Source organism: Tachypleus tridentatus, chromosome 9 (assembly GCF_004210375.1).
Source record: "Tachypleus tridentatus isolate NWPU-2018 chromosome 9, ASM421037v1, whole genome shotgun sequence".
Taxonomy (NCBI): domain Eukaryota; kingdom Metazoa; phylum Arthropoda; class Merostomata; order Xiphosura; family Limulidae; genus Tachypleus; species Tachypleus tridentatus.
In genome coordinates this window covers 14,806,796-14,825,650 of record NC_134833.1, presented here as the reverse complement: position 1 = coordinate 14,825,650, position 18,855 = coordinate 14,806,796, and the positions used below count along the sequence as shown (strand labels likewise).

Sequence of the window (18,855 nt, the reverse complement as noted above, 5' to 3'; positions counted from 1 at the left end):
AATTAGGGACGGCTAGCGCAGATTGCCCTCGTGTAGCCTTACGTGAAATTCAAAAAAACAAAACAAACAAAAGCACTTTAGGGACGTGTATCTTTATATGGATGACAGTTAAGACTCACTATTTGGTTATTCAAGAGTGACTCAAAATTGGCCAGTATATACTGTTGACCAACAGTTTTTTTTTCCCTCTAATGAGTGTATTAGTTAAAAACTAGAGATGGTTGGATGATCATGATATCGTTAGATGGATGAATAATAATTGTCATGTGTGTGTATTTTTTTATGGAACATCCTGCTGTGTCCACCCGGATGAATCGAATCACTGATCTTAACGTCGTGAATTCGAAGACTTACAACAGTCCTACCGGAATACTTTTGTGGTGCTAAACTAGTCTTTAATAGATAAATGAAGGAAAATAGAAGTCAATCTCCGACTCAGTGAAAGCACTTTAAAAATAGAAATATTGCAGTTAGTTTTAATGTAGTTCTGCACGAAAAAAGAACAAAATAAAGTTTTGTAGCATTTCCATTTAAACTTCCTTCTTATACCAATACCTGTATTTTAGTAATACAACTTAAAGAAACGTAATGGTGTTTTGTAATTTGAAACTGGAGGGCACTTTGTTCACTGTAGTAATAAAGCCTTAAGAAACGTAATGGTGTTTTGTGATTTGAAACTGGAGGGCACTTTGTTCACTGTAGTAATAAAGCCTTAAGAAACGTAATGGTGTTTTGTGATTTGAAACTGGAGGGCACTTTGTTCACTGTAGTAATACGGCCTTAAGAAACGTAATAGTGTTTTGTGATTTGAAACTGGAGGGCACTTTGTTCACTGTAGTAATACGGCCTTAAGAAACGTAATGGTGTTTTGTGATTTGAAACTGGAGGGCACTTTGTTCACTGTAGTAATACGGCCTTAAGAAACGTAATGGTGTTTTGTGATTTGAAACTGGAGGGCACTTTGTTCACTGTAGTAATACGGCCTTAAGAAACGTAATGGTGTTTTGTGATTTGAAACTGGAGGGCACTTTGTTCACTGTAGTAATACGGCCTTAAGAAACGTAATGGTGTTTTGTGATTTGAAACTGGAGTGCACTTTGTTCAGGCATTGACTCAAAGATCATGTTTGATAATCCTATGGGGTCAGTTACTGGATTAATAATTTTAAACTACTGACTATAGGGAGGACAGTACACTAGACGGGTCTTACTTTTTGAACACTCTGACCTTTTTATCTGTGTCTCAGTAGCCTTACAGGTACGCCATGATCATAAACTGACCAATGACCATTTATAGGCGTAGTAAAGATAATTTTATGTAAAAAGCATATTACGTGTTTCACCAGATAAATGTTCTGTGTAAACATTTGGAATATTCTCTCCGTAAGTGTTAGATGTGTTTACAAATCGTTGTAAACTTACTGTTGTGATAGAATAATGTTCCTTTGTGCAAAAGAACACTGTGGTTACAATTTTTATACAAACTATACGTGAATAAATAAGACTGTTAACCACAAAACAAGAACAAATGCTATAATTTAAATAATGACTGAATGAGGTTGAGAGAATACTATATATCTTATATGTCTTCTATTATTTTATTTTTAACGGGTAATCTATTTTCGATTCGTCTAACTTGGGACGATTTAAGCCACAGATCTTAGTCCATAAATTTGTCACTAACTCCCCAGAGAACCTTTCTTTCTTGAAAACATCATGAAACTATATTATAATGGAAGACTAAGCTAAACCTATTTTAAAACATTCTGCACAATATTGACAACTGTCGAAATATCGATAAAACTGATATTTTCCTCAAAGTATTTCCTTGTAGAAAACTTAGCTTCTTCGGATTAGTTTTTTAAACCACTTATTCCTGACAGTAGTTTCGAACGTTAAAACGTTTCAGTAGGATTATCCGAAGAATGCTTTTTCAATATCTTAAGCCTAACCTTCAAGGGTAACGATATTAACACTTGTTAATGGTATAGGAATGTAGTGTAATATAAAACATAGATTTATTTTCAGGAATTTTTACACATGGTACTGTGCTGTGTTAAATTATCGAAAAATATGATATGATTTAATTTTAGTTATATTGCTGTTTTGTTTGCGAAAATTATTGATAAATAAACTATGTAATCATAGACTAAGAAACTAAAAACAAAGATAAGTGAATACATATTAATGAAAGAGTTAACACTAAAACTAGAGATAAGTGAATACTAAATATTAAAAGAGAAGTGAATATTAAATCTTTGACATTAATAATAACGTTACTACACCAGTCACTAATTAAAACGTTTAGTTGACCAAGTGTATTTCGCGCGAACGTTCGTAAACAGATCATTTTGTACTATTAAACGTAAAATTATTTAAATATATATTCAGACCTTAATGTGTATTCGGAAATTATATTTGGTTGGTGTAAGAAAAGAGTAGGTAGATATGTATATTTACGTGTCAGAGCGAAGTGCTAGATTAAAAAAAAATCGGATTTGAATCGAGTAACATTCTCACATTTGGTCAAGCACGAGATGTAAATACGTAACCAGCTAACTCTCGCGTATTCTCGAGATAATAACTACAGGAGAATCGGTCAAGCACGAGTTGTAAATACGTAACCAGCTAACTCTCGCGTATTCTCGAGATAATAACTACAGGAGAATCGGTCAAGCACGAGTTGTAAATACGTAACCAGCTAACTCTCGCGTATTCTCGAGATAATAACTACAGGAGAATCGGTCAAGCACGAGTTGTAAATACGTAACCAGCTAACTCTCGCGTATTCTCGAGAAGAATAACTACAGGAGAATCGGTCAAGCACGAGTTGTAAATACGTAACCAGCTAACTCTCGCGTATTCTCGAGATAATAACTACATGAGAATCGGTCAAGCACGATTTGTAAATACGTAACCAGCTAACTCTTGCGTATTCTCGAGATAATAACTACATGAGAATTCTACGCAAAGAAAATTGTTTTTTGTTTGTTTAAGGAATATTTCATAGGTAATGCGAATTCCTTTTTTAAAACTGTATAATTTTTTTGTCTTTGAATACCGCGCAAAGCTATACGTAGGCTATCTGTGCTAGCCGTTCCTAATTTAGCAATGTAAGACTGGAGGGAAGACAGCTAGTCATCACCATCCACCGTCAACTCTTGAGCTACTCTTTTATCAACGAATAGTGGGATTGACCGTCACTTTATAAAATTCCCACAGCTGAAACGGCGAGCATGTTTGGTGCAACGAGGATTCGAACTAGCAACTCTCAGATTGCGAGTCGAGCGCCTTAACCACCTGGCCATACCAGGCCTAACATTGTATGAGCAATGTAACATCTCGTCCAAAGATAGATATACTGCTCGATCCAAATATAGATTTTTTTTTTCTGTAGAATATCAATGCTTACCTGCTAATATTAAACTGATTACTAGCTAAAAGAGATACAAGTCAAACGAAGAAGTATTAGTTACAATAAAACAATACGGTGTGAATTACGTCATAAATATCAAACAATTTGTCTTTTTTTTTGCGAATTCTGCAAATTCGGTATTAACCTGTGTCGAACCTTTTTACCGTTCGTGTTCGCACTTTTAATTGTAGGGATGCTATAATATGAAGGAAAAGCCAATTATTCGTAGTTAAAGAGGTAATGATTGGTGTTACTGACTACCTGCTTTCTCTCTCTTTATCGTGTTATTTCAAAATTAAAGACAGCTGACGCAGATAGCCTTCAAATAGTTTTGTGCAGTATTAAACAGTCAAATTCTATTCACAGTAATTGAATGTGTTATTTCAAAATTAAAGATGGCTGACGCAGATAGCCTTCAAATAGTTTTGTGCAGTATTAAACAGTCAAATTCTATTCACAGTAATTGAATGTGTTATTTCAAAATTAAAGATGGCTGACGCAGATAGCCTTCAAATAGTTTTGTGCAGTATTAAACAGTCAAATTCTATTCACAGTAATTGAATGTGTTACTTCAAAATTAAAGACGGCTGACGCAGATAGCCTTTAAATAGTTTTGTGCAGTATTAAACAGTCAAATTCTATTCACAGTAATTGAATGTGTTACTTCAAAATTAAAGACGGCTGACGCAGATAGGCTTCAAATAGTTTTGTGCATTATTAAACAGTCAAATTCTATTCACAGTAATTGTCTGTCTTGCCGAAACATGTATTGTCTTTTTTATTTTGTTTAGAAACATTATAGCCCTTTCCTTATTTATATATAAAGCAAAATGTTTTAGTATTCAATAAGAAAAAAAATTCAAAGATTATACTGGTGGGGAAAAGCTCATGTATTTTAATTTTCGAACTAATGAATTTATTTAGAAATTATCAATAAGTAAACATTGGTTGTGAAAGTAGGGCCTAAAACAAATGTATTATTTTATAAAAGACTGACGATTTATTAGTAACATTAAAACAACAACAGTCGTCATTCAAGATTTGATGAATACTTCAACCCATCTCGCACAATCTATTCATCCCCTGAAGAAAAGTGTTACCCTCCGAAAGGCAATAAAGTTTTTTAAGTTTTATTTTTGGTTTTACTTGTTTTCACGGCTGTCTTTAAAGAGAAATTAAAGTGAGCGTTAGCGCAATAACATGATAATAAAATTAATCGTCAATTGTGGATGATATGAAATACGTTCTTTTATTTTTCAGCCGCGGCAAAACGGCTCATAGAGTGGTTGTGGGTTTTTTCTTGTTTTTTTTTTTTTCAGTTTCCAAAGCAAACTTTTAACTCATATCTCTGTCATATCTTGACTGATTTGAGATCTAATTACAGTTTTGGACTCAGAAATTAAAAAAAAAACCTCTTAACGGACGTATTTGACGTTGACCAAGGTCTTATATTAATTCTAATTTTGTCAAATGGAATTTGAAGTCCAAAAGCTATTGGAGATTCACTCTAGTTGTTATGTGAAATATTAACGTTTCTAACATTAATTATTTTAAGCAGTCTTTAAATAATCGTAAATTCAAAATTGGTTTATTTGAAACAAAACGTAAAGAAAATAATAAAGTATTGTAAGGGTTATCTTAATACCTAATACTGTCGAAGTATTATAATATTGTAAGGGTTATTTTAATACCTAATACTGTCGAAGTATTATAGTATCGTAAGGGGTATTTTAATACCTAATACTGTCAAAGTATTATAATATCGTAAGGGTTATTTTAATACCTAATACTGTCGAAGTATTATAATATCGTAAGGGTTATTTTAATACCTAATACTGTCAAAGTATTATAATATTGTAAGGGTTATTTGAATACCTAATACTGTCGAAGTATTATAATATCGTAAGGGTTATTTTAATACCTAATACTGTGAAAGTATTATAATATTTTAAGGGTTATTTTAATAGCTGATGCTGTTGTTATATTATAATATTTTAAGGGTTATTTTAATAGCTGATGCTGTTGTTACATTATAATATTTTAAGGTTATTTTAATAGTTTACATTCATGGAATCCTTGTTTTATCTATACTCACTAAGAACTTTGTGCATCAATGTGTTCGGGTACATAGTCTCTATGCACGTACAGTTTTCTAAGCGTTTTATAATCGGACTAGCTTCAGATTTCTGGCCCTTGTTTTGTTCTAACTCAGTTGTTTTCAGCCGCTCAATAGACTTATTATTTCTTAACAAGATCTACTACCAAAAATAACCATCTAACAAGCATTACGCGAACTTTTATGGGCATATTTATAAACATATATTCTAGGATATGCTACGTAACTGTTTAATGTGTCTCATCTTTCCTTATAAAATGTTGGGGCTTTCTAAGCCTTTTTGAAGATCATTGTTTATCCAGTGAAACTTATTGCGCCTTTCCCCGAACTAGAACAATAATTTCGTAATCACACGAAGTTTTATTTTATTTTTTACTAGTTAGAATATCCGCCCCCTAAACGGAAGTTATGTAGATTCATGATTAATGAAAGTTATCTTAAGACATGAAAAGTTGTTTCCCTTTATGTAATTGTAAAAAAACACCAATCTGTTTGTACCTCCGCACGGACCTAACAAATCTCCATCATACCAAGTTTACTGAAAATCCATTCACGTCCTGTGAAGTCGTTACATGGACATACAACATACAATACTATTATATTTATATAGATGACATATAACATACAGTACTATTATATTTATATAGATGACATAAAACAGACGGTACTATTATATTTATATAGATGACATACAACATACAGTACTATTATATTTATATAGATGACATACAACATCTATAGGAAATCTCTCTAGCCATCATTTATTGAAGAAAAATGAACGGAAATGTTGCCTGACTGTACGTTTTATACGTTGCCTAACTGTATGTTTTATATGTTGCCTAACTGTACGTTTTATATGTTGCCTAACTGTACGTTTTTATATGTTGCCTGACTGTACGTTTTTATTTCTGTGTGAAAGAGATTTTTCTAGTCCTGAAAGATAGGGGGAGCAAGCGCGTCACGTAATTAATGTTGGTTCGCAAAAAACATTTTACCAAATTCATTGATGTCGAGAAAACCCACTTGTAGAGAAATATATATATATTATATATATAATTTACCAAATTATTGAAAAACAAATTACATTTGAGTACTCAGAAAAATAGTATATCTTTATGATAAAATCCGACAAGAAAAATAAATAACTATTTTATCCATCCAAACAATTATAGTTTTAATGTTGGTGTACCCTTTTTAAGTAAATAACTTGTCCCCTGCTGGGACAACGGGTAATCTACAGATTTACAACGCTAAAAGCAGGGGTTCGATTCCTCTCGGTGGACACAGCAGATAGCCCGATGTGGCTGTGTTATAAGAAAACACACACGCTCAAGTAACTTATCAAAAATTCAAATATCTAATACCCTAGTTGTGGCAAATATAAGTTAGAATTAAGAAAATATACATATTTTAGCAGCACTTGTTTTGTCTGACGAACGCGTTTTAAATTATCCCCAGGTTTGTTATGGGAAAAACCAAGTTACTATCGATTCTCTTGTTTCAGTATAACAGATTTCCATTTCGGTTTTGCATAATTTTAGACGGAATCTAGCGGGTTCATGACGGTACTTTTGATGTTTGTATCACATACAACCATCATGGTCCAAACTAAATGAAAGCTACTTCCGCATAATTAGTGACAGCCGTCACTGATAATGACCTGTAATTATATAAGGGTTTCGTTGTGATGTGGGAATGTTCATGTCCAGTGACGTCATTTTAATTCACAACGCAGTTTCAGAGCATTAATCAAACTATATTTGTTTACTTGTTTTATGAATTTCGCGCAAAGATTTCTGCGCCATCCTTCTCTAATTTAGCAAAGTAAGAGTACAGGGAAGGCAGCTAGACATCACCACCCATCGCTAGCTTTTGGGCTACCCTTTCCCCATCGAATAGTGGGATTGGCTGTCACATTATAACGCCCCTTACTCTAAAAAAGCGGGCATATTTGGTGTGTTTGTTTTTGTTTTTCTTTTAATTTCGAGCAAAGCTACTCGAGGGTTATCTGCGCTAGCCGTCCCTAATTTAGCAGTGTAAGACTAGAAGAAAGGCAGCTAGTCATCACCACCCACCGCCAACTCTTGGGCTACTCTTTTTACCAACGAATAGTAGGATTGACCGTCATATTATAACGCCCCCACGGCTGAAAGTAACAAACGTTAAAGTTGTTACATAATGGGGTATTTTCTTTTTACACGTAACTAGGCCTGAGCCACAACATTTGTAACGTTTGTTAAAATTGGCACAGCGGTATGTCTGCAGACTTATACCGCTTGAAACCGGTTTAGTTTCGATACCCGTTGTGGGCAGAGCGAAAATAACCCATTGTGTAGCTTCGTGTTTGCCCTCTAGTGGCGCAGCTTTGCACTTAGTAACAACAACATATGGAAGTATTCTTTGAAGATCTGGACATAAGGACTACGTGATGTTTTTCCATATTAATTTAGGTCTATTCGTGAAATAAGTTAAATTTCTCAAATAATGAGATCGGGGAATTAGAAAGCCTTCACTAGAAGTACAGACATCGGATTTTCACGAGTTATTCCTCTAGATAAAACTAAAATAATGTATTATGCTTACGTAACATATAGATAATAGGTAGGCCTAGCGGTAGGAATTCTCAACTCTCAAGTAGAGGATCAGAGTTTCGAATTCACAGGTTAGCCGCCAGAGTGGAAACACTCTTGGTTAATAAAAAATATCAGACCTCAAACCTTGATACGTTTAAGGTCAGGTCAACGTAAATGAATATGATATAATGCAGGTATACACTTCTTCCGTCTCCGAGTTGAAAACTTCTTGGTTAACAAAAACACCCCACCACAAAACTTCTTGGTTAACACAAAATACCCCACCACAAAACTTCTTGGCTAATACAAAATACCCCACCACAAAACTTTTTGGTTAACACAAAATACCCCACCCCAAAACTTTTTGGTTAACACAAAATAACCCACCACGAAACTTTTTGGTTAACACAAAACACCCCACCACAAAACTTCTTGGCTAACACAAAATACCCCACCACAAAACATCTTGGTTAACACAAAATACCCCACCACAAAACTTCATGGTTAACACAAAACACCCCACCACAAAACTTCTTGGTTAACACAAAATACCCCACCACAAAACGTTTTGGTTAACACAAAATACCCAACAGAAAACGTTTTGGTTAACACAAAATACCCCACCACAAAACTTTTTGGTTAACACAAAATACCCTACCATTAACGCTGTTGGTTAACACAAAATACCCCACCACAAAACTTTTTGGTTAACACAAAATACCCCACCACAAAACTTTTGGTTAACACAAAATACCCCCACTACTGAAACTTTTGGTTAACACAAACACCCCACCACAAAACTTCTTGGCTAACACAAAATACCCCACCACAAAACAATCTTGGTTAACAAAATACCCCACCACAAAACTTCATGGTTAACACAAACACACCCCACCACAAAACTTTGGTTAACACAAAATGCCCCACCACAAAACGTTTTGGTTAACACAAAATACCCAACAGAAAACGTTTTGGTTAACACAAAATACCCCACCACAAAACTTTTTGGTTAACACAAAATACCCTACCACAACACTGCTTGGTTAACACAAAATACCCCACCACAAAACTTTTTGGTTAACACAAAATACCTCACCACAAAACTTCTTGTTTAACAGAAAATACCCCACCACAAAACTGTTGGTTAACACTAAATACCCCACCACAAGGCATCTTGGTTAACACAAAATGCCCCACCACAAGGCTTTGGTTAACACAAAGTGCCCCACCACAAAACTTTTGTTTAACACAAAATGCCCCACCACAAAACTTCTTGGTTAACACAAAATACCTCACCACAAAGGCTTTGGTTAACACAAGAATACCTCACCACAAAACTTCTTGTTTAACAGAAAATACCCCACCACAAAACTTCTTGGTTAACACTAAATACCCCACCACAAAACATCTTGGTTAACACAAAATACCCCACCACAAAACTTTTTGGTTAACACAAAGTACCCCACCACAAAACTTCTTGTTTAACACAAAATACCCCACCACAAAACTTCTTGGTTAACACAAAATACCTCACCACAAAACTTCTTGGTTAACACAAAATACCTCACCACAAAACTTCTTGTTTAACAGAAAATACCCCACCACAAAACTTCTTGGTTAACACAAAATACCCCACCACAAAACATCTTGGTTAACACAAAATACCCCACCACAAAACTTTTTGGTTAACACAAAATACCCCACCACAACACTTCTTGGTTAACACAAAATACCCCACCACAAAACTTTTTGGTTAACACAAAATACCCCACCACAAAACTTTTTGGTTAACACAAAGTACACCACAAAACATCTTGGTTAACACAAAATACCCCACCACAGATCTAGATAGGAATGAGGACAAAATGTTTTGTTTTTATTAAGCCCAAAGCTACACAATGGGCTATCTGTGCTCTGCCCACCACGGGTATCAAAAACCGGTTTCCAGCGGTGTGAGTCCGCAGACATACCTCTGTGTTACAGGGGATCAAATAAAGAATTAGGTGTGACTTTCAGTATAATAAAGTGTTGTGACTTTCAGTATAATAAAGTGTTGTGACTTTCAGTATAATAAAGTGTTATGACTTTCAGTATAATAAAGTGTTGTGACTTTCAGTTTAATAAAGTGTTATGACTTTCAGTATAATAAAGTGTTGTGACTTTCAGTATAATAAAGTGTTGTGACTTTCAGTATAATAAAGTGTTATGACTTTCAGTATAATAAAGTGTTGTGACTTTCAGTATAATAAAGTGTTATGACTTTCAGTATAATAAAGTGTTGTGACTTTCAGTTTAATAAAGTGTTATGACTTTCAGTATAATAAAGTGTTGTGACTTTCAGTATAATAAAGTGTTGTGACTTTCAGTATAATAAAGTGTTATGACTTTCAGTATAATAAAGTGTTGTGACTTTCAGTATAATAAACTGTTATGACTTTCAGTATAATAAAGTGTTATGACTTTCAGTATAATAATGTGTTGTGACTTTCAGTATAATAAAGTGTTGTGACTTTCAGTATAATAAAGTGTTGTGACTTTCAGTATAATAAAGTGTTGTGACTTTCAGTATAATAAAGTGTTGTGACTTTCAGTATAATAAAGTGTTATGACTTTCTGTATAATAAAGTGTTATGACTTTCAGTATAATAAAGTGTTATGACTTTCAGTATAATAAAGTGTTGTGACTTTCTGTATAATAAAGTGTTATGACTTTCTGTATAATAAAGTGTTGTGACTTTCAGTATAATAAAGTGTTGTGACTTTCATTATAATAAAGTGTTGTGACTTTCAGTATAATAAAGTGTTGTGACTTTCAGTGTAATAAAGTGTTGTGACTTTCATTATAATAAAGTGTTGTGACTTTCAGTATAATAAAGTGTTGTGACTTTCAGTGTAATAAAGTGTTAAAAGAATCTTCACATATACGATAAAGGTTTACACAGTTTCTCCGTGGTTCTTCAAACATACGATAACTGTTTACACAGTTTCTCCGTGGTTCTTCAAACATACGATAACTGTTTACACAGTTTCTCCGTGGTTCTTCAAACATACGATAACTGTTTACACAGTTTCTCCATGGTTCTTCACAGATACAATAACTGTTTACACAGTTTCTCCATGGTTCTTCACAGATACGATAACTGTTTACACAGTTTCTCCATGGTTCTTCACAGATACGATAACGGTTTACACAGTTTCTCCGTGGTTCTTCACAGATACTATAACGGTTTACAAAGTGTCTACATGGTTCTTCACAGATACTATAACGGTTTACAAAGTATCTACATGGTTCTTCACAGATACTATAACGGTTTACAAAGTGTCTACATGGTTCTTCAAAGATACGATAACGTTTCACATAGTTTCTGCATGATTTTTCACAGACATGAAAACGGCTCACACAGTTTCTCAGTGGTTCTTTAGAAATAGGATAATGGGTTACAGCTTTTTTCCATGGTTCTTTACAGATACGATAATGGGTTAAATAGTTTCTCCGTCTTTTTTTCTTTTTGTATTCAAGTCAGAGCTGCCCAATGGGGCTGCCTGTCTTTTGCCCTCAGCAAAGATAGAAAGCTTAATTGAAGCAAGATTACCAGAGACACTTGGGGGCCGTTTGTATATTAATGCTGTAATAAAATGCTATTATTTATATAGATTTTCATAGCTACACTTGTTATAAGGGTCTCGTGTGATATAAAGTATGTAAACGTAGATCACCATTCTTGCGTTACTAACTTGAATATATTCTATTTTCATCCAAATTAGCATTTTTACTATGAATCAAAATCAGATTTCAGATTGGTTTACAGTTCGTAACTAAAGCCTGTAGTGACGAATAGCAAGCTATCAGATAATATTTAAAATATTCTGTGACGTATGGCCGATAACAATAGTTTGATATATTATTATTTATTAGAATCCCTTGTTTATGTTTGTATCTAATCGCTACCTTTGTTAGAACTTTGAACGTATATTTTTCCTAGCTATTTCTGTATCAAATTATGAATGTTCCACGAACTTTATTGATTTAAGGTCCCATTATAACGTACACGCCATATAAACTATAATACTTTCAGTATTGAAGTTAACCCTACAGAGTGATTTTCCCATTTGTTATCACTAATTTTTTTTACATCAAGCAGTGTAATAAGAAAAACATAAAAACTGACCGATATATCGACATATATAAACCGTTCAGTTACTGAACAGTGCGCGAGCAATTTGATGGTTAATCTCAAACTTATAGTTGTTGTTGTTTTTCAAACATTTCGAAGCAATCGATTGGTTCAAACACAGAAAACTTTTCTGTGTTTTTTGGAAAGTTGTTCGAAGATATTTGTGAAGATATGACTCTAAGGTGATGATAATGCATAACGTAAACTTGAGTTTTGTTATCGACTTTCCTTTTAAAAACTCATTTATCCTGTTTGAAGATCATTTCCCTATCTATGGTGTACCCTGACATAGCTTAGCAGGTTCTAATTAATTACAGATATGTTAAAAAACACACCTTTATTGTATTACCACTTAAAGATAAATGTAAGATATTAGATTTTTAGAAAAATAAAGTTTCTTTCCACATAAAGACACTAAAATTACCATGTTGCGACTAGAAATAAATTAAATTACTATAGAAATCAAATACGAAACAAAACCGAAGTTTACAAACAGCTAGACGTGAGGTGATAGGTTTATTCCTGAACAACGTTTCGTTTGTAACGGTGAGGAATGATAACATACTCTGAACGTTGTAACTAATTGTACCTAACTTTTGAGACAAGAAACGTTGTACAGATATAGATTCACTACCCCTCAGGTTGTTTTGTACCTTAAACAAGTACCTTTTAAAAAGCAAATAAAATAAATATAAATTACCACAGAACTTATGAACCATGTGGTAAATATAGAAACAACGTTCTTTACGATGACGGGAAACTCAACTTAAAGAAAAAATGTATTCTCAAACCGGCGTGTATGGGTATTAAAACTTTAATTATAATACAGGACGACCTAAAGATGACGTAAAGAGGTTTTGTACATTATTTTAATTAAAGTTTTAATACCCGCCGGTTTGAGAATACATTTTAACTTATCAATATATACTATAGTTTCTTTATCACTATAAACAGAATAATACAGCACGTTAATTAAATAAAAATTATACGATTTCTTTTTAAATACATTTCGCTACGAGAAGGACTGATACTTTAACTTACGTAGGATATCATGGGCAAGTTGAAGCTAGCAGCCATACGAGCTTCGTGTATGCACGTTTCTTGAGGCCCGATGTATACCGAAACATTTTGGGTCCAGAGTTTAGCTGTTTGAAAGATGCTCTCTGTTTCTTCGCCGTAAGTCTCAGCTACGAATATGTCTAGCGTGTGGCTGTCACGAAGAGGGTGATCCTTATTTATCTCGTCTACGGCTAAGTTTATAGCGCCGGATATCGTGAGACCGTACCTCGGGTAGTCCTTGTTGCCTGGCCGACGCTTCGAGCCCGTCAAATATCCCATGGTAAAAATCGAGTGCTCCGGTGATGGACGTGTCGGCACGAGGAATATGGACAGAAAAATGAACGTAACAACTTTACGCGTGGTCATCTTCTTAAAAAAAACAAACAGCTCAGATTCTGACTGTTCAAACTATGCTTATGACTTTTAAGGAGGCGATCAGCAGCGAAATACGAGTTTACAAATAATTTATGACTCCATAACCCCATTTAAACGTGTTCGAAGACTGATAATTGTTCCAAAACCTGGAAGTTTTAGTTCTTTAGTTATGAAGAGAAGGGTTAGCAAATCTCCGAAGTCATCTACCGTTGAGTTCTTAAAGTTCACATATTTCCTTATATTTATTTTAAACTAATATCTTAACCCTGAGAACTTATATAAGTGACGTAATTATCAAGAAACAATATGATGGCATATGAGCACTTGATTCTTTACCGTTATTACAAAAGTGTTTATTAGTTGTTGACGAACTTTGTTCAGCACGTTTCGTTACCTTGAAACAAGCACTTGGTTTTAGCAAGTTCGAAGTTGCGTTCGTTTTTCTCTCCCTTCAAAAGTCGCGCTAAATCATACGTTGCAAATACACCAACCGCCAATCTTCAATCTACAGTTCAAAACAACTGAATACGTCCCGCAAGTCCTAATATTATAGGTTACAAAAAATATTAAGTGTGTTCAGTTGAGGTCGTCACTTGTCTAGCTCCGGAATGTCTTGATCTTTGAAAAAACAAAGCGAGACACATGAACCCTGTTGTGAGTGACAGACGAGTAAGCTACTGCTTTTAAATGAATACCGACTTCATATGACCACCAGATGGCGGTATGTACAAGCCAGTGAGAATACGTCGTCAGAGGCCAACACTTTTAGCTGAGCAAACCACGAGGTTGTGAAGTGAGACACTTTTTATTATTTAAAGACCATCTACGAGGCCTTACGTTGTATTATTCTTACACATTAATTACAGCGAAATAAATACCTTAAAATAATTCATTTTAGGAACTACTTCTATGGAAGTGATCTTAGTTTTCAAGTACATAACCGTGTTTAAAAGATGTATTTCATTGCCGGTATGACCAGGTGGGTTAAGGCGTTCGACTCGTAATCTGAGGGTCGCGGGTTCGAATCACGGTCGCACCCAACATGCTCGCCCTTTCAGCGGTGGGAGCGTTATAAAGTGACGGTCAATCCCACTATTAGTTGGTAAAAGAGTAGTCCAAGAGTTGGTGATGACTAGCTGCCTTCCGTCTAGTCTTACAGTGCTAAATTAGGGACGGCTAGCGCAGATAGTCCTCGTGTAGTTTTGTGCGAAATTCAAAACAAACAAATATTTTATTATTTACTCACACATCTGACGAGACATATCCCTTAAAATACATAACACTGACAGACGTGTTTACTTTTACAGTAAAACCAATTAAATTCTCCAACTGTTAATATTATATGATAGAAATATCCAGCTTCGAATGACATTAAAAAAAAAATAATGTTAAACTTATAGAAAAACCAACAACACAGTTTCAAGAAAAAAAAGGCTTTTCAGCATCTTTTTCTTCCCTAGAGGGCGCTATTTTCCCCCATATCTTTAGGACATGTCATATATAATTTAGGCCCTTAATTCTTATGGTCTTTGTGAATGTTTCCCTCCCCCTGCAAAACTTAACGAGTGCTACACACAACAAGAATAACACAGAAAATGCCTGTGGGTTACGTCTGGTTTAATAAAAGGACTAAACTCTCATAATAAGTTCAGCAACGTTACCACCTACACTTTATAAATACTTTATGAAGTACACTATGTTATGTTTACTTATTACTATGGCACCGGAACTTACATAATGCATTGGATGTGAAACGATGTCTTAACAGAGGATCTTCTAAAAATGCTAGAGACACGCCCCAAGCTACGTAATGAGAATGTCCAATTTTTAGACGCTACGTAGTTGAATTTGGGTGATAAGTTTTCAACTTGCCTAAAAAGTTGGTTTGTTTGTTGTTATTTTTAATTCTGTATAAAGCTACTGGAAACCATCTACACTATTTGATATTTGTCGGTGGTGAACTAGGGAAAAGGCTAGTAATGAACATCACCCTCCGCCAAATCTAGAGTTATTCTTTTCAGACCGAATAGTGTCACTTTTATAACGCACTCATGGCTCAAAAGTGCAGAATATGAGTTGTTGTTTTTTTACCACAGAGGGGCGCAATCCACGGAGCCCCAGATCCACAGTTTGGCAGGCTAACAACTGGGCACCAATCAGCCAGGACACAAAAACTTAGCAAAAATTAAAACAATATATTTCTGAACTTGTGTTTTATCTTGGAACGTGTAAATAAGAAATATAATAAAACACACGAAGCTCATAATGTAGTAACTGTGGTACTAAAGCACGTGTAGCTTGTAATGTTGTAGTGTCTGTAATAATAAAACACACGTAGATCATAATGTAGTAACTGTGGTACTAAAGCACGTGTAGCTTGTAATGTTGTAGTGTCTGTAATAATAAAACACACGTAGATCATAATGTAGTAACTGTGGTACTAAAGCACGTGTAGCTTGTAATGTTGTAGTGGCTGTAATAATAAAACACACGTAGCTCATAATGTAGTAACTGTGGTACTAAAGCACGTGTAGCTTGTAATGTTGTAGTGTCTGTAATAATAAACACGCGTAGCTCATAATGTAGTAACTGTGGTACTAAAGCACGTGTAGCTTGTAATGTTGTAGTGTCTGTAATAATAAAACACACGTAGATCATAATGTAGTAACTGTGGTACTAAAGCACGTGTAGCTTGTAATGTTGTAGTGGCTGTAATAATAAAACACACGTAGCTCATAATGTAGTAACCGTGGTACCAAAAGCACGTGTAGCTTGTAATGTTGTAGTGTCTGTAATAATAAAACACACGTAGCTCCACAATGTAGTAATTGTGGTGCCAAAAGCACGTGTAGCTTGTAATGTTGTAGTGGCTGTAATAATAAAACACACGTAGATCATAATGTAGTAACTGTGGTACTAAAGCACGTGTAGCTTGTAATGTTGTAGTGGCTGTAATAATAAAACACACGTAGATCATAATGTAGTAATTGTGGTACTAAAGCACGTGTGGCTTGTAATGTTGTAGTGTCTGTAATAATAAAACACACGTAGCTCACAATGTAGTAACTGTGGTACTAAAAAACACGTGTAGCTTGTAATGTTGTAGTGTCTGTAATAATAAAACACACGTAGATCATAATGTAGTAACTGTGGTACTAAAGCACGTGTAGCTTGTAATGTTTTAGTGTCTGTAATAATAAAACACACGTAGCTCATAATGTAGTAACTGTGGTACTAAAGCACGTGTAGCTTGTAATGTTTTAGTGTCTGTAATAATAAAACACACGTAGATCATAATGTAGTAACTGTGGTGCCAAAGCACGTGTAGCTTGTAATGTTGTAGTGGCTGTAATAATAAAACACACGTAGATCATAATGTAGTAACTGTGGTACTAAAGCACGTGTAGCTTGTAATGTTGTAGTGGCTGTAATAATAAAACACACGTAGCTCACAATGTAGTAATTGTGGTACTAAAGCACGTGTAGCTTGTAATGTTGTAGTGGCTGTAATAATAAAACACACGTAGATCATAATGTAGTAACTGTGGTACTAAAGCACGTGTAGCTTGTAATGTTGTAGTGGCTGTAATAATAAAACACACGTAGATCATAATGTAGTAATTGTGGTACTAAAGCACGTGTGGCTTGTAATGTTGTAGTGTCTGTAATAATAAAACACACGTAGCTCACAATGTAGTAACTGTGGTACTAAAGCACGTGTAGCTTGTAATGTTGTAGTGTCTGTAATAATAAAACACACGTAGATCATAATGTAGTAACTGTGGTACTAAAGCACGTGTAGCTTGTAATGTTTTAGTGTCTGTAATAATAAAACACACGTAGCTCATAATGTAGTAACTGTGGTACTAAAGCACGTGTAGCTTGTAATGTTTTAGTGTCTGTAATAATAAAACACACGTAGATCATAATGTAGTAACTGTGGTACTAAAGCACGTGTAGCTTGTAATGTTGTAGTGGCTGTAATAATAAAACACACGTAGATCATAATGTAGTAACTGTGGTACTAAAGCACGTGTAGCTTGTAATGTTTTAGTGTCTGTAATAATAAAACACACGTAGATCATAATGTAGTAACTGTGGTACTAAAGCACGTGTAGCTTGTAATGTTGTAGTGTCTGTAATAATAAAACGCATGCAGATCGTATTGCCAGAACTGGAATAGTAAAACACATCAAGCTCATAAGGTAACAGGTAACACAACTTCAAGATCTCATTTTACACATTTATCCAGAGACGGTACAGTACCATGGTAACTGTCTTACAACTACAAAATCTCTTTTGTATACCATAACCTTTACGATATCTTTATGATAAATGGTTTTTGATATCCATTCGAGGAAATAAACGACCCAGCACGGCCAGGTGGATAAGGCGTTCGACTTGTAATCTGAGGGTCGCGGGTTCGAATCCCGGTCGCACCAAACATGCTCACCCTTTCAGCGGTGGGAGCGTTATAAAGTGATGGTGAATCCCACTATTCGTTGGTAAAAGAGTAGTCCAAGAGTTGGTGATGACTAGCTGCCTTCCGTTTAGTCTTACAATGCTAAATTAGGGAAGGCTTGCGCAGATAGCCCTCGTATAGCTTTGCGCGAAATTCAAAACAAACAAACGTCTTTTGTTTTCGTAACTAGTGCGTATATGTAGTTGTTCTTAAATTTGTAGTGTTTCTGAAATTAGAGAAACGCATGAGCACAGATCGATTCAAGCTTGATTCTACAGAAGAGACAAGGACGTGTTATATCCCACGTTGAGAGATTGTGTTCTTTACGTCACTCGATAAAATGGTAACTAAAGGAAAGCTCAGCAGGTGGCCTCAGTTCGCTTATGCTCATTAGGCGATGGTTGGGCATGCGCAGTGGCAAGAAAATATCAGGACATTTGCTGAAAGCTAGAGTCCAGCTGGACCTCGAATGCTTGAAGAGTAAATCTAGAGTCACGAGAGCACGTGAGGTATTACCAGACTTAATTATTATTACTTATACCACAGTATACTCCTTTAACCTGCCCAGTGCCCTGGACGAGATAACTCGTCCAAGCCGATCGGTAACACAGTGCCACGGACGAGCTAATTCGTTTTCGATAATACCTAACTTCAACGCTACATGTCAGTACCATACATGCA

General features: G+C 35.0%; 1 protein-coding gene across 3 annotated transcripts in view; it reads right to left on the bottom strand.

Moving 5' to 3' along the window:
- LOC143224772 (guanylate cyclase 32E-like) overlaps positions 1 to 14,351 on the bottom strand; it is a 159,813-nt gene extending 145,462 nt beyond the window's left edge. For 2 of the 3 annotated variants that reach the window (XM_076453044.1, XM_076453045.1), the window contains exon 1: positions 13,320 to 14,351. In XM_076453044.1, the coding sequence (XP_076309159.1) occupies positions 13,320 to 13,703 (384 nt within the window). In that variant the 5' untranslated portion in view covers positions 13,704 to 14,351. The remainder of the gene's footprint in view (positions 1 to 13,319) is intronic. The other variant, XM_076453048.1, reaches the window with a different exon arrangement.
- Between the last annotated feature and the right edge of the window lie 4,504 nt (positions 14,352 to 18,855).